This window comes from Microcaecilia unicolor, chromosome 13 (genome assembly GCF_901765095.1).
Source record: "Microcaecilia unicolor chromosome 13, aMicUni1.1, whole genome shotgun sequence".
NCBI lineage: Eukaryota > Metazoa > Chordata > Amphibia > Gymnophiona > Siphonopidae > Microcaecilia > Microcaecilia unicolor.
The window spans coordinates 68062786-68083693 of record NC_044043.1 but is presented as its reverse complement, the minus strand read 5'-3'; the positions used below and the strand labels follow the sequence as shown (position 1 = coordinate 68083693).

The 20908-nt window shown below is 44.7% G+C and overlaps 1 protein-coding gene across 2 annotated transcripts in view; it reads right to left on the bottom strand.

Annotated features, from left to right (window-relative positions):
* Nucleotides 1-11511, bottom strand: part of PLEKHN1 (pleckstrin homology domain containing N1) — a 69468-nt gene extending 57957 nt beyond the window's left edge. For both annotated transcript variants that reach the window (XM_030185725.1, XM_030185726.1), the window contains exons 1-2: nt 11393-11511; nt 11148-11244 (exon numbers count right to left, since the gene is read on the bottom strand). In XM_030185725.1, the coding sequence (XP_030041585.1) occupies nt 11148-11244; nt 11393-11475 (180 nt within the window). In that variant the 5' untranslated portion in view covers nt 11476-11511. The remainder of the gene's footprint in view (nt 1-11147; nt 11245-11392) is intronic.
* Nucleotides 11512-20908: the final 9397 nt, after the last annotated feature.

Below are 20908 nucleotides of genomic sequence, written 5' to 3'. Positions count from 1 at the left end.
GTGATTTACACGCAATTTGAAAGGACAGTTATGCACAGGTTCTATTTTGAATAAGCACAATAAAATGTTAATTTTTTTTTTCAACGGGGGTTTTCTAGTCTATGATGACTTGTTGTGCGTGCAAATATATTTGAATGTCAATGAACTTCTTAGTTGCCGTACTAGTTGAGACTTTTCCTCCTTTTTTGATTTTTGAGATTTTGATGTGGACAGTGTCACTCTGCTTTTGAGGTTTTTTTGTTACTTTACTATGTTAACAATGTTTTTTTTACTTGTATTTGACAGATTGAATAGATTGATGTATAGAATTTGTCCTCAACCCTGTATGTCGATGCCTAAGTCTTTCCTGCATATCTTATTGGTGTTTATCTCTTTGTGGAGATAACTTTTATGACAGTATTAGTCAATGCTTGCCTTTTCAGGTTGGACAGACTATAGCTACATGCATTTTCAATCATAAAAACTTTAAACAGCTATATGTTTAATAAGCTTGGCCAGTATGGTCAGAGCTGGCAGGGATGGAGACAGACTTTGTCCCCGTGTCATTCTCTAGCTTGCAGGCAATATATCCAAGTTTATTATGGGGCTCATTTTCAAAGCACAAAGTTACTTTGTAAGTTTATGTTTATTAAGAATTGATATACTGCCTTACACAACCAATCAAAGCGGTGTACAAAAATTAAAACCACAAGAATCTGAAAGGAATGTCAAAATCAAATAGGACAGCAGAACTAAGCGAGCAGAATGAAAATGAAATAGTATAGATCATAGCGGGTAAGGATACAGAGACAACAACTCGATCCACAAGTAAGATTGAGAATTAAGGAAAAGCCTGAGAAAACAAATGTGCTTTAATACAGCAAAACGAGGGAAAGAAAGGTCTGCCTTCAGAAGAGATGGTAAAAGGAGTTCCAGAAAAAAGGGGCCAAACAAAAAAAACACACAGAAGTGCGTGTTGTGTCAAGCTACGTCGTGACGCAGCAACAAAACAGAAGAACAGTAACCCTTGCAGTCATGCAAATGAGTCAAACACAGCGAGGGTGACAAAGGAAAGAGCAGCAATGTCCAAAGAAATGTCTTTATTATAATATCCGAGACTCGACACAAGTCGTGTTTCGGTCTAAAAAGGCCTTCCTCAGGAGCAGTGGCGTTCCTAGGGGGGCTGACACCTAGGGTGTGTGAATGTTCGGATTCTCCACAGTACAAACTAGACTCAAACTAGAGCTAAGTCGTGAACAATGGACAGGTGGTACAGACAAACGACAATCAAATGCAGAATGAAGTTTGCAAACAGGGGATCAGGGAGTGATAAGTAGCTAAACATGGGGGAGAACCGGAACGTAAAGCTTTGAAAGTGATGGTCTAAGTGCTTTAGAAATATGCCTCTATGTATTTGATATACCACCCATCAGTGTGTAGCATCTAACCGCTCTACAATAAAACAATTACAAGATAGAAAAGAACTACAGATTCAGAATAGAAAGAACCTGGCTACTGCAGGCCTGTGAAGCATGCAAGCCAGTGCCAAATGTTGAGTCGGCAGGATATCAGTTAGGATAACATTGTGAGAAAAGGTGAGTTTTCAATTCTGAGAAAGACAATTCTGAAATGCTTCACTGCTTAAAGCCCACCTCTTCAATGTCGCCTTCGGCACCTAACCACTACACCTCTACCCAGGATATCTCGACTGCCCCAACTTGACATTTCGTTCTTTAGATTGTAAGCTCCTTTGAGCAGGGACCGTCCTTCTTTAATTTGTACAGCGCTGCGTAACCCTAGTAGCGCTCTAGAAATGTTAAGTAGTAGTAGTAGAAAGACAATTCTGTGCAAAGGCCTAGAGGTAGGTTATTCCACAAGGACAGAGCAACAATGAAAAAGACAAAGGAACATATATTCTTAAAGCAAATTTGACAAAATGATGGAACTACCAACAAAGCTTGTTAGGAGGACCGAAGGGATCGTGACAGGATGTAAGATATAAGGAATTGACATAGAAATAACGATGTTTCTGCGTACTGGACTTTATGAGCAAGAACCAGTAATTTAAAAGAAATCCTCGCCGATATTGGTGGCCAAATGTTTCTGCCACAGTAAAGGAGTAACACGAACTTGCGAGTGGCACCTAAAAGCAGTTTAATGGTGGCGTTTTGTACAAGTTGTAAACGTTTACTATCCTATACATGAAGTCCTGAGAAAAGTGCCTTTCAGTAATCCAAGCTCCCTAAAATGAATGAATGCAGAACCTTCCTCTTTGCATTAGAAATCAAAATAAAACAGAATAAACCAAACGGTAAAATCTCTGCAGCCAGTCATCCATCCATCAAGACTGCTCACCTCAAGGTTCCAAAAGAGATGAGTCTTAAGCACAAATTTATATTTTTGAAAAGACAACTCTGCATAAAGAGGAGGCAAATAGTTCCAATGAATGACTTTAACAGAAAAAATACTAGTCTACTAGACTCCAGTCAAGCACAAGAGGGAAACAGCATAACTGTAAAGGAGTGGCCTAGTGGTTAGGGTGGTGGACTTTGGTCCTGAGGAACTGAGTTCGATTCCCACTTCAGGCACAGGCAGCTCCTTGTGACTCTGGGCAAGTCACTTAACCCTCCATTGCCCCATGTAAGCCGCATTGAGCCTGCCATGAGTGGGAAAGCGCAGGGTACAAATGTAACAAAAATAAAATAGATACTATTGGAGATTCTACATGGAATGTTGCTACTTTTGGAGATTCTACATGGAATGTTGCTACTTTTGGAGATTCTACATGGAATGTTGCTATTCCACTAGCAACATTCCATGTAGAAGGCTGCGCAGGCTTCTGTTTCTGTGAGTCTGACGTCCTGCACGTATGTGCAGGACGTCAGACTCACAGAAGCAGAAGCCTGCGCGGCCACATTGAGGGCCGACTTCTACATGGAATGTTGCTAGTGGAATAGCAACATTCCATGTAGAATCTCAAATAGTAGCAACAGTGGAGGAGTGGCCTAGTGGTTAGGGTGGTGGACTTTGGTCCTGGGGGGGGGGGGGGGAAACTGAGTTTGATTCCCACTTCAGGCAGCTCCTTGTGACTCTGGGCAAGTCACTTAACCCTCCATTGCCCCATGTAAGCCGCATTGAGCCTGCCATGAGTGGGAAAGCGCAGGGTACAAATGTAACAAAAATAAAATAAAAAATAACTAAACTATCATCCTATGAAGATCAGACTGATTGAAAGGGACGATATGGATTAATTGAAGATACAAGATTAGATGGAACACCTGTCCGTAATGCATCCAACACCCTTTATTGAAAGAACTATTTCCCTAAATCACTTCTGAGTCTAACCACTTTCAACTTCATCACATGACCCCTCCCAGAATTTACTTCCCATTGAAAGAGTCCCACACCTCCTGTCTATTTATACCGTGGCAGTATTTACATTACTCCATCATATCTCCCTCTCTTTCTTCCACAGTATTAAATATTGAAATCTTTAATTCTGTCCCCATATGCTTCATGATAAAGACCACTGACCATTTTTGGACAGACTCCATCTAGTTTATGTCCTTATGAAGATGTGGTCTCTAGAATTGCAAAGTATTGTGTTCAGTACTGGTCTCCGTATCTCAAAAAAGATATAGTAGAATTGGAAAAGGTACAGCGAAGGGCGACGAAAATGATAGTGGGGATGGGACGACTTTCCTATGAAGAGAGGCTGAGAAGGCTAGGGCTTTTCAGCTTGGAGAAGAGACGGCTGAGGGGAGATATGATAGAAGTGTATAAAATAATGAGTGGAATGGATCGGGTGGATGTGAAGCGACTGTTCACGCTATCCAAAAATACTAGGACTAGAGGGCATGAGTTGAAGCTACAGTGTGGTAAATTTAAAACGAATCGGAGAAAATTTTTCTTCACCCAACGTGTAATTAGACTCTGGAATTCGTTGCCGGAGAACGTGGTACGGGCGGTTAGCTTGACGGAGTTTAAAAAGGGGTTAGATAGATTCCTAAAGGACAAGTCCATAGACCGCTATTAAATGGACTTGGAAAAATTCCGCATTTTTAGGTATAACTTGTCTGGAATGTTTTTACGTTTGGGGAGCGTGCCAGGTGCCCTTGACCTGGATTGGCCACTGTCGGTGACAGGATGCTGGGCTAGATGGACCTTTGGTCTTTCCCAGTATGGCACTACTTATGTACTTATGTAGTCTCCCTATTTCCACTGCCTTATGTGCCACTTTGGCCACCTCAAGATCATGAGACATAATTATCCCAAGATCCCATTCTTCTTTTGTATACAGAATAACTCAATATGATACTGTATGTTTATTTATTTGGATTTTGCTCACACCTTTTTCAGTAGTAGCTCAAGGTGAGTTATGGATATTTCTCTGTCCCAGGAGGGCTGACAATCTAAGTTTGTACCTGAGGCAATGGAGGGTTAAGTGACTTGGCCAAGATCACAAGGAGCAGCAGCGGGATTTGACCCGGCCACCTCTGGATTGCAAGACCGGTGCTGTAACCACTAGGCCATTTCACCCTTTATACCAGTGGTTCTCAACATTTCTTGTGTTGTGACACATCTAACAGTCAATGAACAAAAATTTACAGCTGAACAACAAAAATCCTAAATATTTTATTACAGTTAAAAATGATGCAAAAAAAACTCCCATTTAATTATTCTTAAACAAAATGTACTTTGTTTTATTTATTTATTGGGATTTATTAACCGCCTTTATGAAGAGATTCACCCAAGGCAGGGTACAGTAGGTACAGTTTAACATAAAATGACCAAATATAAACGGAAGTACAATAAACTGGTGTCAATTTTATTTTTCTCAAACAACTTTATCTTCACTTACTTTGTCAGTGAGAAATCTAGGACTAATGTATTACACACAGTTTTTCGAATAGTCAGAAAATTCACACTAAAAGCTTATGTCAATATCGAGAAATGTTTACCCATTTTAGAGACTATACAGAGCATAGAGATAGGATGTTTCCCTTTCAGCTTGTCATAAGAAACAAATATATATTCAAATTCTGGTGTCACTTCAGTAACAGCAACACAAATCTTCCCACTACCAGATACTGTGAAGTAACACTAAACCCTGAGAATATGCTATTCAGAAACTATGTAGTAAACAGAGCCTGTGGATAGCAGACCTACAACATTTCCAGTTGGGCTGGTGGCAGCAGTTGTCATTGAGAGTAGTGGGTAAGCAGAAATAGGAAGCGGTTAGGGGAATTTAAAGTACCACACTCTTTGAATCTCTGATCTTCGCAACTTGGCAGGCACAGATGTGGTTGTTAAAGAAAGCACAGGTTTGTTGTCTATGCCAATTATGACACACCTCCCACCTCTTGATGACATACCAGTGTGTCATGAACACTAATTAAGAACTACTGCTGTGTACTGTACTGCTCTCTTTGGATTTTGTAGCCCAAATGCATAACACTGCATTTTGTAGTACTAAATCTTTAGCTGTCAAGCTCTAGACCATTTCTCATGCTTTGCTAGATCTTTCCTCATGTTTTACACACCTTCCAGGGTGTCTATCCTGTTGCAGATCTTGGGGTGGCCTAGTGGTTAGAGCACCATCTTGACATCCAGAGGTGCCTGGTTCAAATCCCATTACTGTTCCTTGTGATCTTGGGCAAGTCACTTAACCCTCCACTGCCTTAGGTACAACCTAGATTGTGAGACCTCCAGGGACAGAGAAATACCCAGTGTACCTGAATGCAATTCACCTTGAGCTACTACTAAAAAAGGTGTAAGCAAAGTCTAAAATAAATAAAACATATGTGTCGATATGTCCCAATAGCTCTTCTACAATATCCCTTACAAAAATGTTGAAAAGAACTGGACCTTGGGCTTATCCTTTCAGGGTAACACTAGTAACATCCGTTTCCTCAGGTCAAACTGTTTAATACCACCCTTTGTGGCCTCCCACTCAACCAGTTTCTCACCCAGGGTCTATAGCAAGGGCACTCAGTTTATTTATACATCATCTATGCAGAGCTGTGCTGAAATCTAAAAACACCACATCTAGAACTCTCTCTGATCCAGTTCTCTGGCCACCCACTCAAAGAAACTGATCAAATATTAATCCAACAAGAAAAATAACACAGTTTTGGATCCTGTAATCCACTGGATTCCAAAAACTGCACTATTCTCTGTTTTAGCAGCATTCTTGGGATATTCATTGCCAGCCTCCTCCTTAGTTCCAATTTTTGTGTCTCTCTCCCTCTGTTCCCAACACACCATCGCAGCAGTGATCCTGATTAGGGGTCATGCACTAGATCTCATTCCAGATCCCATAATGCCCATGACTCTCCTCCTCCTCCTCCCACCCACCCCCACCTTCCAGGGTCTCCGCCCTCCAGGATCAATTAGCACTCTAATATGGGGAAAAGACAACTCAGCTCAATATGTCCTACCTGAGACATCAAGCCAGCTCCTGTGTCTATTTCTTGGTTGCACAACACTCATGATTGGTGCTACTCTAAGACTGCTTCTCATTAGCCATGCAAGAAAGATCACAGCAAAACTTACATAAGAAGCATTGCCATACTGGGACAGACCGAAGGTCCATCAAGCCCAGTATCCTGTTTCTGACAGTGGTCAATCCAGGTCACAAGTACCTGGCAAGATCCCAGAACAGTAAAATAGATTTTTATGCTGCTTATCCTAGAATATGCAGTGGATTTTCCCCATTTTAATAATGGCTTATGGACTTTTCTTTCAGGACGTTATCCACCCCTTTTTTTAAACCCTGCTAAGCTACCTGATTTTACCACATTCTCTGGAAACGAATTCCAAAGTTTAATTACACGTTGAGTGAAGAAATATTTTCTCCGATTCGTTTTAAATTTACTACTTTGTAGCTTCATTGCATGCCCCCTAGTCCTAGCATTTTTGGAAAAAGTAAACAAGCGATTCACATCTACCTGTTCCACTCTACTTCATAAAAAGCACTATTTTATGTCTTTTTTTATATAATGACAACTTAGGTGCATATAGGCCTTTATTTTAAAAAAGCTCCTCTCATACAAACTTGCACCTGCTCCAAAGAATGTGCACATTCTTCCACTGTGCCCCCCTCCCCCCAAGCAGGAATGCTTAGACATGGTGCACATTTCAGGATGTACCATCCTGTTGGTGTGTGTATTGATAGGCATGTCTTGGTCACACAATTAATTGTATAATAGCTGTTTTCTGCTTGTAAAACTTGCTTTATACATTTCTTCCAATAGAGGTCAATTTTCATCCACAGTGAATCCACAAATCTATATATCTTCATGCGGACTTTTAAAGATATATCCACATATCTTGCCACTGATGAAAATGCACACATAATAATATAAAGATATATAGATAAGGACATATTGCACCGAAAGTTGCAAGCCCAAGATGCACATTTAACTGAACTGATTAATGAGCCCTTAACTAGCAATAATTGGGCACTAACAATTACAGTTAATTGGTTTTGGTTGGCAGTTGCGTGTGCATCTTGCTACGTGCTAGTCTATAAAGATCTGCATGCAACTTTTATAGTGTGTTTCTGAAAAGGGGGTGTGGCCAGGGGGGTCCCACAAGTTGCATTCAGAATTCTAGAATTAGGTTGATTCACGCTTAAGTTAGGCACCAGCATTTACACTTGCTTTTAGCAGATGTAAGTCCCGCCCCCAACAGTTAGGTGCAGATCCATGCCTAAGCGCAGTTCTAGAATGTGTGCGCGCCCTTTATAAAATTGCACGTAATGCTAATTTTTCTTGGAGCACAGTTTTGAGTGCTATTTCCTGAATTCCCTCCCAAGTGGCTTTGAAAATAAATTCTAAAATCAGGGCCACCCTAGGTTTTGTTTTGTTTTGCATATGGCCCCACGTTTTAGTTTCTAGTGATTTATGCAAATGAGGCTCCACAGTGAGTCTCTATCCTAGGTCCTGCATCTCAGGCCACCTCTACCCAGGGACAGTCTGACAGTGATCTGGGCTCCCGGTCAATAAGGATCATTGACTCCCCCCCCCCCCCCCCCCCCATGCCAATAGGATAGAAATGGTTCAGGTCGGGTCCTGCTGCTCCCTCTCCCCTCCTGCTTTCCAAACTGACCTGTCTGGGATTCAGGAATGAGAGTGGCCAAGCTCCAAGACTCTGTAGGTGGAACATGGTGGTGGGGGGGGGGGATGTGTATGCTTGTATCTCCCAACTCTGCTATCTTTTTTCTCTTCCCTCTCCCCAGCACTCACACTCTAACCCTCAGCAGATTCGTTTGGGGTTAAAATCTGATCATGGCAGCTCTGGAATACTTTTTTAAGCTGCCAGTGCTACTGCAAGTACAGCTCAGCCTCTGGGTACCTCAAAGACTCCTTTCCTCCATGCAGGGGCACTGGCAGCTACATTGGCCATCTGCCACTGACAGCAGGACTTCCCTCTGCCAGGGCACGCCATTGCAGAAGAGGAAGTTACATCAGAAGGAGGCGGGCCACAGCAGAAAGAAGTTCTTGCATCAGTGGCAGACAGCCGCATGGAGGAAAGCACGCTTTGAGCCATTATCCAGGTGGGGGGGGGGGGGGGGGGTGGACATGGGACTGTGGGAGGGGGGAGAGATAGGGGGTGTCGTCTCAGTCCTGGACCTGGGGATGGAGGGGAGAGAGGGATGTTGAGCACATGGAAGGGAAGTGCTGCCCCCCTCCACTCTGTGCCCTCAGGCACTACCTGGTTGCTCAAATTGTCAGTCTGCCCCTGTCCCAACATTACAGAAAGCCACTGTGCCCTCTCTGTACAACATAGAAATGAGCATAATAACTCACAATGATAGTATCATTGATGCAAAGAACAGATCTCAATCAATAATCACAACCTGACAATAAACATCAGAAAAGGAATAGTTCAAATAAAGGGCTTCATTTACCAACGTCCAATAAGGCATTCTAATGCATTTTAATTTGAGTTCAGCACATAGGGTTAGATTCTATATATGGCACCTGAAAAACTGGCGCCACAAAGATTTCGGCCTAACATTAGGCAGGGTTTATAGAATGTGCCTGGAGCCCTTGCACCTGCCTAAAGCTAGTTGCGGGAATTTTCGCCAAGTAAAACCTGGTGTAAATACTGACGCCTACGTTAGGCGCAGTGCAGGGGTATTCTATAACCACATGCGTAATTTTTGGTAATGTCCACACCCCCTTTTTGGCTGTGCGCCTTAGAATTTGCGTGTCCTACTTTTTAGAATACACCTAGCAAGTTATGCATGTAAATTCTAATTAGTGCCTTGAGTTTAGCCACCCATCTATTTATCCAAACTGACTTTGTATCACCCATCTTGTCCTCATCTATATATCTGCGCTTGGCTTCTCAGCTGTAGGGTAAGCTGTACTGCAGAAAAGCATTAGCATCATATCCATGTTATTTGAATGTTCTAATGTGTGCTTATTAGATGTTTCATTAGTATTTTGCTGACATTGTATTATATCTCTGTTATGTGAATTTCAGTGCTGTTAAATGTGTATTTTTTTAAACCTATTTCATGGTAGCCCTATTATTAGGTTTCAATTTGCTGTTTTCAAGTTCTTCATTTATTGTACTTATTTTTATACTTGGTTATTTTACTATTGTTATGCTGTTAAAAAAAATTGTAAGTTTTATGTAGAGGAGTGTGGTAGCCGTGTTAGTCCACTCTTAAAGTTATCAACAGAAATCAAACAAAATAAAACATGGAAAAGAAAATAAGATGATACCTTTTTTATTGGACATAACTTAATATCAAGAAATGTATTAAGTTATGTCCAATAATCAAGAAATGTCTTAAGTTATGTCCAATAAAAAAGGTATCATTTTCTTTTCCATGTTTTATTTTGTTTGATTTCTATTGATAAGTTTTATGTGAAACTGCACCTGCTGTACACCGCCTTGGATGACTCTCTTCATAAAAGTGGTTTATAAATCCCAATAAATAAATAAATACATAAAATAACATTCTGTAAATACTGATGTAGCCTCAGGAATGTAACATAAAATGAAAAAAACAAACCATCTATAAAGTTCGTATGCATTCTATTTGTGGTACTTGTCAAGTAGTGGCATAAACTGTAATTAAGGGTCCTCAAGGGACTATTTAAAAATGATCTGGATGTGGCTGTGAGACCCCTTCTTCCAAGTCCATGGCCACTGCAGGGTTGTTTGAGTGGAATTTACACCACTGCTGCAAGGACAGGACCCTAACCAGTGCAGCTTTAAGCTACAGACCTGTCTGTCTGGACCCCAGCAGGACCTCTGGTAGCTTGAGAGTGTGAACTCTTTCACCCAAGGCACCCGGAGGAATTTGGTTCCCCCACCCCATGCCAGTCTGGCCCTGGGTGTGAGTCACTACTGCCTCCCAGTTACAGCCTGGGAATCCCAGGTTGGAACCTGCTGTGATGTCAGAGGAGGAGGGTGGGTGCAATGCTCTTAATTGATCAGCCTGGCGGGGAGGAAGCCAGTGGCTAATTTAACACGCCTGAGTTGGTTCTGCTTTAAAGTCAATCAACATTTGGGAAGATCTGTAAGATCCGATTCCCCCTGGGAGAGGGAGAATTTATCAAGGATGAAAGTGGATGGAGGCGCTGGAAGCTTTTCTGCACCTCAATTCACTGGCGTGGCGGTGTACAGACAAATACATCCAGAGACTAATAAATTGCCACCGGGCAGCCCAGGAAGGGACCTGAGAGGGTTACACATACTTAGGACTTCACTTTGGTTCTAAAAAATACACAGATCCCCCCCCCCCCCCACACACACCTAAGTTCCTCCCGAGGCAGGAACAACAAACCCTTTAACGCCGACCTGTGAACTGGAAGACAGGCAGGTAGATTCGTATCACTAAAGGTTCACACTAAGGGGGCCCAGAAAACTGTGAATATACCACAATGTTCCAAGTTGTGCCATGGAGGAGCAGAAACCTTGTGAGACACCAGCCCTCCCCCCTCCCCCCAAAAAAGCCACTTGAAATTTAGAGAAAGATTGTCATCCTAGGGGGGAACTTCAGTGCCCCGGAAAAGAGGGGGCTAAGCCAAGATTCTGAGCCCCCGAAGAGGAGTTTTGCGGGATCTTCCGGATCCAAGTAGGACCTTTTAAAGGTTTTGAAACCGAATCCGGGAGGATCCCGCTGTATCCGTTTTTCTACTTGCCTTTGCTGGAATGTAATGCAGGATTTTCTCAGACCTCATAGTCCTGTCCCGCTCGGCTTCATTCCCGAACAGATTCCACTTTTTCGGGCTGTCTTGTCTGTGGAGAGATCAAAAAGCCTGATTTTTAGCAGTGCCGAAGTGGCCGAGAAGGACGGGGGGCAGCAGCTGCCCCGTCCGTCACTCCAGCCTTGGTCGATGGGCATCTCTGGGCCACCCCTCTGCCCTCCCTCGTGCCCTGCACTCACTCTGCGCTCTGCCCTGCGTTCTTCTTGTTGAAGGAGTAGCGCTGGCCCCGACGCGGCTGGGGCACACATGCCAGGTTGCCCATGCTGAGCCCCGGTTGGCAGCTACAGTCTAATGCGGAGCTGGGAAGATACTGCTAGAGATCAGCGACCGAGCCCTCCCTTCCTCACTTCCGCTGGGTGGCACCCAGCAGCTCACATACACACACATTTGGCCCAGGGCTCTTTTCTTTCTGTGTTGGTTTTTTTTTTTTTTAATATCTTATCTTTCACAAGCCAAAAACAAACAAAGAATAATAATTAAAAAAAAAAAAAAGCAGAAGTTAGTTTGATGTATTTTTAAACTCACAAAAACAACCTTGCCGATTTGCCGGAATAAAAACCAACCTGTTGGGGGGAGGGGGATGCTTTACATTTTAGGATCTTTTATTTGCTAACTGAAAATCGCACGGTAGTAAGAGGTACCCTAGTACATCGGAGACAGGCATTAGAATCAGAGAGTTTTCAAACTAGGAATCACCTTCCAGGATTTGCAATCACTTTTTAAGGATTAGTTTTATAGATGATAAAAAAACAAACAACCTAGCATTTCTAAAATCGCATTCGTGTGATGTCCTATGATGATTCTGTCCACGACCTCAATTCACCATCTAGACGTCCTCTTGCCGTCGGGTGTGAACGAACAAGGGACAAAGGTCTGGGTTTACTACACTTGTAGAAAGTATGAACAAGCTCAGCTTACAAAAAAAATCAGTCGACCAGTTATTTTAAGAAAGAAGACACCCTCTGATTGTCATAGTGTTTACACACAAAAAGCCCCCTTCGGGCTGAGGATGAGGGAGGTACGTTTTCTCAGGAATCGGATCCTGCTGTCTAGTTTAATAAACTAGCTCAATCACTTTTATCCTGTTCTCGAAAACTTCAGGGTCCTAGCATTTATTTGTTTACATTACAACCAATGATTATATCGCTCATCAAAACTTACTTGGGCTAGGAAGCTGGAATGGGGCAGATGGTTATAGGACTTGAGACGGTGGTAGGGGGACTCAGGTGTGGATGCTGGAGGCAGGTTTAACGGGGAGATGCAATGGACGCTGGAGATTAGGGTGGACTATAGTTAAGGTATCGGGGAACAGGGGTGGACGGCTGCAGAGCCCATTCATATATGGAGAAATACTAGTACTACAGTTGTTCAGAAGTCTGAGGGTGTTTAGTAGGTAACGAGTTATTTACCCACTTTAATTTCCATCACTTCAGGAAAGACCAGGATTTCTGCAGATAATGTGGTCAATTTATAGCCCCATCTGCATGAGGAAGGGAAATGACCAATCACAGCCCTAGTCTATGATGTCTGATTTCTTTGTGCATAAATGTGTTGACTATTAATTCACATAAGGATCCGAAAGAATCAGCTCCACTTCATTTACATATATCTAGCAGCAGAGCCTGTAAGGGTGGTGGGCGAACCTTCAGCCTTACCACCATCCCCTCCCCAAGATTTTGATAATTAAACAGTCATCACCCACACGTTGTATAGGCACAGGATGATGGTCCCTTAATTTATGTGGACCTATTATTTTCCTTTGCTGTAGCTACTCTTTGCTGCCCCCAAGAAGCCGCTGGCTTAGGCAACAGCCTAGTCTGGCCTGATGGATGGGCTGGCCTTGCATTCAAGTGGCAGAATTATGTGTAGCCCTCCCCCAATCCAGTGCACCCTACTCACTCCTGCAGCACCCTCTGCTATTTAACTACTTAGCCTAGTTATTTTAGCTAAGATTTTGGTCTATTCGTTTTAAAATATGCTTTTTTGTAGTCACTTTAATCCCTATTGTCTGACGCAGTGTCTCACACATCTGCCTTTCTCTTCTTTTGTCTGTCAGAAAAGCAAAAAGCTCCCTGAAATGAAGAATCTTGGCCAGGTGACAGGTCCCCCAGGCTTCCTGCCTTTCCCACCCCTGCCTCTGAAGCTGAGGATCTATCTGCTTGAAGCATTCGGCTCCCATGATGAACAAGCCTGAGAAATGGCTGCTTGCCAAACCTGGAAGGTGACGGGCAAACGCAGGAGCAAGCGAGACCTCAGACACACACACACACACGACGGTAATTTCAGGTTTCGGTGGATGAGATCAGAGCTCAGAGTGCAGACCGCAGCCCTTCCTGGAAAAGAAGATGCTATTTTGTTTATCAGGACTAGTTTGGGAAAGATTGTTAAAGTCCCCGGAACACACAGATTGTAGGTAATGATGAGGTCAAGTAGAATTAGCCACACAGTGGCATGACCACGGCTGATCTGCTGCTCTGAGTGAAGTTTTCCTTTTTCTCCCCCACCAGGGAATAAGTACGTCACGGTAGACGGTACCACCTTGTGCTGCTCAGGAGCTGGGGGTGGTAGCGTGAGGCAGGCTAGCAGGTAGTTCTGACATTTTGCTGAGTTTTACCGACTGCCCCACCCATTTGCTGATGCAGCATCGTCTGAAGGCAGTACAAAACTCTACCTTGAATTCATTTGTGTCTACTTTTTACATATAAGCTCAACCTTTGTTTTTTTTAATTCTAAAAGGCAGTTACATTCAGATACAGTAGGTGAACTGTCTGGAACATCCCATCTCCTCAGAGCTTCCAGCCCCAACAGACTATTTGTAAGTCTCTATCTTCCTAGCCCAGAGACCAGCAGCTGAACACTCACTAACTGTGGATGACCTCACTTCCTCCCGTTTGTCAACTATTAGGAGGGAGACATTTGGGATAGACATACCAAGTTTCACCCCTCATTTTCTACATCAGAGATGTCTTCTCCCCGCCACCCCCCTTTTTTTCTGTTGTGGGATGGGCACACTATACCATGGCTGCTCTTGTGTTAGAAAGATCCACACAGAACAGGCACATCACACCACCCTCCTTGATCTCATTATTCCCCTCCCCTCCAAGCTCCTTCAGATCAGTTTCTTTAATATTTTATTACCATCACAGAATACACATTAACAAGCCACTTCTCTTAATGAATGTGTATGGCACATTTAACTATAAACAGCTGCATTCCCCCCTCCCAGCATTTTCTTCCTTCCTTATTATAACTATTATCATTACCCACCTTTGCCCCTCACCCCTCCGCACAATGCTGAATGTCCTACCAATTTTCTTTAAGCTATCTGTATTCATGATCTGAGTCAATTTCCCCAGCCACCTGATTAACATGGGGAGCAGCAACTGCCCTTACTCAGCGTGCCACAACAGCCGATAAACCCATTTTATTTTCATCCCCTTCCCCAGCCCACTCTACTATTAACTTCCCTTTTTCACAACCTGTTAGAGGGGAATAACATCTCCAAGCAATAACAAACACAAAAGAACCATGTGGAAGTAAACAGGCCGCAGCTTCATTTATTGTCAAAAGACTTAAATTAATATGATTTATCTTCCCCCGAGCTGTATTACAAGATTGCAATGCAAGCATAACTTGAACACATCAATCAGTGCTATCTGCCATTGTAAACCAAGTAGCTTGTCCATTCGCAATGTAACTATTAGTCTCTCCACTTCTACCAATGAGTCCACTAGTCAGCGAACAGGAAAACCTAAGGGGATGGGATTTGATATACCACTTTTATGTAGTTACAATCAAAGCAATTTACATATTATATACAGTACTTATTTTGTACCAGGGGCAATGGAGGGTTAAGTGACTTGCCCAGAGTCACAAAGAGCTGCAGTGGGAATCAAACTCAGTTACCCAGGATCAAAGTCCACTGCACTAACCACTAGGCTACTAATTCAAATCACTGTCCAACCAGAGCAACAGAGTTCCTGGGAGAAGCCCATTACCTTCAGCCCCCCCCCCCCCTTTCCTCACTTGCAGTTTGGGCACTAGCTGACCCAGGCGGCGGCTGTCCCCTGCTAAGGTGGGGGCTCCAGTCAGACTTGTCCTAGAATTTTGTGGTTTGAGTAATAGGAGGATGGCGGGAGCTGTTTTTTTAAAAGTAGAAAGAGAGGGAGGGAAGGAGGGGGGCAGGGGATGCCTAAAAAAGTCACACTTTTAATGCAGGGGGGAGCAGCGGTGACCTCGGGCGGAGCAGGGGGGGGGGAAGACCGTCCATAAAGGACGTGCTTGTTTTGGGGTTTTTTTTTAACGTCTGTGGCATGCACAGAGCAGCCAGCATAACGCTTGGCTGCTCTGCGCATGCTTTATGGGCCGATTACCGATATTTTTAACGAAGGGTTAGTGAATGCAAGTGAACTGCAATGAGCAGCTCATTTGCATCCCCTTTCCTTCGTGCATAGCCGTTCCTTACCGATTCGTTATGGAATTCGGTACGGAACGGCTCTAACGAGGACTTTTGTGCATCTTGCTTTATGTGCAATGGGTCCTTGGCCTTCATCTCACCTTATATTGTTACCCACCCCAGGAGTCCCAATGGCCAGACGACCATTGTGACCATTCCTGAAATGGGGAGGAGGTTGAGGGCAGCAGCTGTATTATTATCATCAAAAATGCTAAAACCTAGATGATCAAAAGCCCCATGCTGTTCCAAATAGTGCTTTAAAATTAGCAACGGCACAGTATGGGGCTATACTGCCCCTATGATCAGAGCTAATAGCATGCAAATTTAAGCATGCCATTAGCTCTGATGATAGGGGTAAGTACAGGAGGATTGTGCCTGAGCGCTGTCCTCCTACACTTGTTTGATGACAGCCTGGACCTGTCAAACATTCCAAGGGGCTACGCCTCCACACCCCAATCGATAAGGCCCTGGCGATCGTGACCCCCCCCCCCCCAAGCCTCCACACTCCCCTCCCTCAAACACCACCACAGTGGACTGGAGGTCCATCGGATCTTCAGCCATACCCTAGTGGTCTAGTGGTGACTGTGATCCCCCACTCCCCAAATCCCCGGTACCTTGGATGGAGGAGGGACGCGATCCTTGTCCCTCTTCCTATGAGCGCCGCCTCCAAAATGGCAGTGCCTAGGAATGGAAGCCCAGCACATTCCAGGATGCACTGGGTAGGGTTGGGCACGCCATTTTGGAGGTGGCGCTCATAGGAGGGACTAGGACTGCGTCCCTCCTCCATTTAAAGTACCGGGGCTTTAGGAGGGGAGGGTGAGGGATCACAGTCACAGTTGCCGCTAGATCACCAGGGTATGGGCTGGAGGTCCAGTGACCTCCAGCCCTCTCTTCTGTTGGAAAGGGGGTGTTTGGTTTTGGTGTTCAGGAGTGAGCTTGGGGGGGGGGGGTCGTAGTCACTGGAGCCTTACTGATTGGGGTGTGGAAGGTCCACTGGACCCCCAGCTGACACAGCCCGGGTGGAGAGCTGCAACCTGCCCGGCTGCTGTCCTGCTTCCCCTCCTGCCCTAAAGCCAGCTCCAAAATGGCGTATGGTTTTGAGCGGTACAGCGCTGTTGTTCAGCACACTCTACCTTTAATCATGGGGGCACCACAATGAACAGTGCACCAGCATACATTAACATGGATTAGCATGCTACTTGTGTTGATCTACTGCGCGCTCTTTTGTTCTGGTGCTTCGGGTGGCTAATCATACAGCGCAGATAAATGCAGGTGCTAGTCCAGCGTAAATGGCCTCTAGCACCTGCATTTACCTCTGATCATCTGCCCATAAGTTACCTGGTTCCAGGAGGGAGACTTTTTGACCAGTCAAGTTTTAAACTAATACCCCAAAGCAGTGTGGGGATTTATAGTCCCTGATTCTACCCACTGAAATCCATGCTGCAGGTCCCATAATGAATTGTGATAGGCTTGTTAAGAACTGTTTTCCAAGTCTTCCAGCTTTTCAGACAATATCTGCTGGCCCAAACGCTCGTCCGCTATCTGCCGCTCCAAGGAGCCCAGGGACTCCGAGTGTTCATCAATTTGGCCTTCCACCTCTTCTACCCGGTGTCCCAGCTCCGCTATCTCGCCTCTCAGATCGGCCCCCAGAGTCGCCAGCTCCAACCTCATTGCTTTTAAATCTGAGCGGATTTCTTGAATCCAGGCGCAAAGCTCCGGCAATCCAGCCACCTCTGCGTCTCCCTGGGCCTGCGTTTCAAACATATCACCTGAGGGCTGCAATTCTGCTTGTTCCGCTGCATCTTCGAGCGTTTGCGCTGCCATTTTTTTTCCCGTCGCGCTTTGTTTAAACGCGAATTTGGACAGGTTGGGCGGCACCGTTCGCTTTTGCATTATGCCTCGGGTCCGCTCCACTCTAATTCGGCTCCTAACAAGGTTGTTCTCCACGTATCGCTCTCTGGTATGACCGGGAAATCGCTGTTTTCACCGTGGGTATTCGGGAGCACGGAGTTTAGGTGACCATGCTCGCTGCTGACATCACTTCCTCCCCGGCTTGTAAGAACTGGCTTAAAATCTCCCTCTTGATAGCATATGGTATATCATTTTGCACCTTAATATTAGAACACATTATGCACCTACAGCCATCTAGGTAGCAAATAAGATGACTTTACTATTGAGTGACGAGAAAGGAAATGACTGACACAGTTCCCATAGACAACTTATAAATAAGCTGAATGCCCTTAATATAGGTCCTAAAATGGATTAACATAGTAGATGACGGCAGAAAAAGACCTGCACGGTCCATCCAGCCTGCCCAAGAAGATAAATTCATATGTGCTTTTTTATTTGTACTGTTCTCTTCAGGGCACAGACCGTATAAGTCTGCCCAGCACTATCCCCGCCTCCCAACCACCAACCCCGCCTCCCACCACCAACTCTGGCACAGACTGTATAAGTCTGCCCAGCACTAGTCCCGCCTCCCAACCACCAGCCCCAGCACAGACCGTATAAGTCTGCCCAGCACTAGCCCCGCCTCCCAACCACCAGCTCTGCCACCCATTCTAGGCTAAGCTCCTGAGGATCCTTTCCTTCTGCACAGGATTCCTTTATGTTTATCCCACGCATGTTTGATTAGGAACAGGTTGAGTGAAAGTGACAATGGGTAGTGGTAGATGCAGACAGTAACATGGCCATGAAGTTGGAGGGGGGAGGAAGAGGGCTAGCTGGAGGGAGAAGCTGGCTAGGAGCCATAAAAGCCCACTCCTCATTCACACCTCCCTTTTACCTTGGCAGCTTAGTAGCCTGGCTCAGGTATCACGCCCAATATTTGTTTGTGCATATCATCATCATGTTAAATAAAATGGGCAGCCTGAACCATACAACTCTTACACTTGTGTCTGTGTGAATTTTGGCTCGAACACGCCCTTCAAGAAAAGGTGGACGTCTGGTAGAGATGAGAAGAACGAGCTACCTAGTGAGTCAATGCTGAAAACTCTGGCACTAAAGCTAACAGCGCCCACCCCATACCGCAGGACCAACGCAGAAACGTATCTCCTCAAAGCTCAACACTAATGGCATGCAAATTATATGTGCGCTGAGAGACTCAAAGTAAGGGAAAGGAACGTGCCTGATGAATGTGCACAAGGGTTTCACAGTAAGTGCTGCACTTGTGCGCATGCCCAGGCAAACCTGGAAGTGAATCATACATCGGCGCCGGTCTTCTGCGCCTTTAAGAATATGCTTTTCAATTTTTTTTCACTTGAAAGGCTTATATTTAAGAGCAGAAAACGAGCACCAATGTGTGCTTTCACTTTCCGGATTGCTCAGACTCACACACATTTGTTTCTCACTACCAGCAGTTAGAGGTTTGCACGGGCATCTTTCCGCTTCCAAAACAAATCAAAACCGGTAGATTTTAAATGGGAAATTATTCAAAATCCTTTCTTCAAACCCCTCAATGCCACCTCTGAGCTGGCGGTAGGTTTCCAGCATTAAGGGCACCATTTGTTTGTGCGCTGATCTCTGAGCATTGAGAGGGAAAAACAAATGACCTGATTAACATCCGCTTGACTATCCTATATAATAATTCTCACCTCCAACGTTCCATGCTTGGGACCGTGGGTCCCTGGCTGCAAGTGGTCTGCGAGGCAGACACGCAGGACGTCACTGACGTCAACACAGCTGATTACTCCTCCTACTGCCTCGGAATCAGCTGCCACCCCCCCCCCCCCCCCCCCGCTATGGCCCCCTCGAAACCCACCCCCTCCCGCGAACCTGTGGATCCCCCCCCCCTGCCGGAACGCCGAAAACTGCCGCCGCCGTTGTTGTGCTACCTTCCCTTCCCTTCCCGTAGGTTGTTCAATCATCTTCTTAGAAAGTTTAACTCCGTGCGTCTGACGTCAGACGCACGGAGTTAAACTTTCTAAGAAGATGATTGAACAACCTACGGGAAGGGAAGGGAAGGTAGCACAACAACGGCGGCGACGGTGGCGGCAGTTTTCGGTGTTCCGGGGTGGGGGGGGGGGATCGACAGGTTCGCGGGAGGGGGTGGGTTTCCTTGCCTACAGAAACGGGCCTTTTTTTACTAGTATTTAAATACAATCTATAGCACAAGGGTTGTTTCCTGTGCTAGTGCCCTCTGAACATTCTCTGCACATTAAGGCCGCGCTAGTCTGACACTAATTGCTTCTAGCGCTGGTGTTAGGGTCTGAGCATTATTAGATTGTAAGCTCTTTGAGCAGGGACTGTCTTTCTTCTATGTTTGTGCAGCGCTGCGTATGCCTTGTAGCGCTATAGAAATGCTAAATAGTAGTAGTAGTAGTAGTAGTAGCATCGTGGCCTAGGTTACAAATACTATCCTAGTAGTCACTACCTCAAATAAGTTTAACCTGACAGACCCCTAATCATCATCCTAATGAGATTCAAAAAAATCCTTTTGTCTTCTGTGAGCTAAAGTCTGATGACATTAGTGCAGTAATGTGCCTGAAAGGAAGTCAATAAAGTGAAGATATGCTTTCAAATTAGGCATTGTTTAATCTGTGTGCTCAACAAAAGTACTTTAACATTAAGCACCAATGGGCCAATGCTGAAAATCCAATGCCGGCGGTAGAGGCGATTAGTGCAGACTAGCACTGGCGTTAGTGAGCGCAGAATGCTCAGAGGGCTATAGCACAGGAGACAATGTGGAGAGGAGTGGCCTAGTGGTTAGAGCACTGATTTTGTAATCCAGAGGTGGCCAGTTAAAATCTCACTGCTGCTCCTTGTGAACTTGGGCAAGTCACTTAACCCTCCATTGCCTCAGGTGCAAACTTAGATTGCGAGCCCTCCTCCGACAGAGAAATATCCAGAGTACCTGAATGTAACTCACCTTGAGCTACTACTGAAAAAGGTGTGAGCAAAATCAAAAAATAAATTAAAAAAAAAGTGTGCATGCCAAAGATTAACACAAATCACATGCAAATCTAGTTAAACAGATGTTAATGAGATCATTTCCTATTCCCTCCCAATGCTCAGTGAAGAGCACACAAAAGCAAGCCACCCTTACCCCTGAAAAACCTAATGCCAGCTTTAAAAACTGCCAGTTTTTATTTAATTTGGAAACAGAAGGAAGCCCTTGCAAGTCTAAATGCTGGTAATGAGAGACAAATGTATGCGAGTCAGAGCAAATCCAAAAGTGAAAGCACAAATTTTGAAAAGCTTACATTTAAAGGCGCAGAAGAACGGTGCCAGTGTGTGCTTC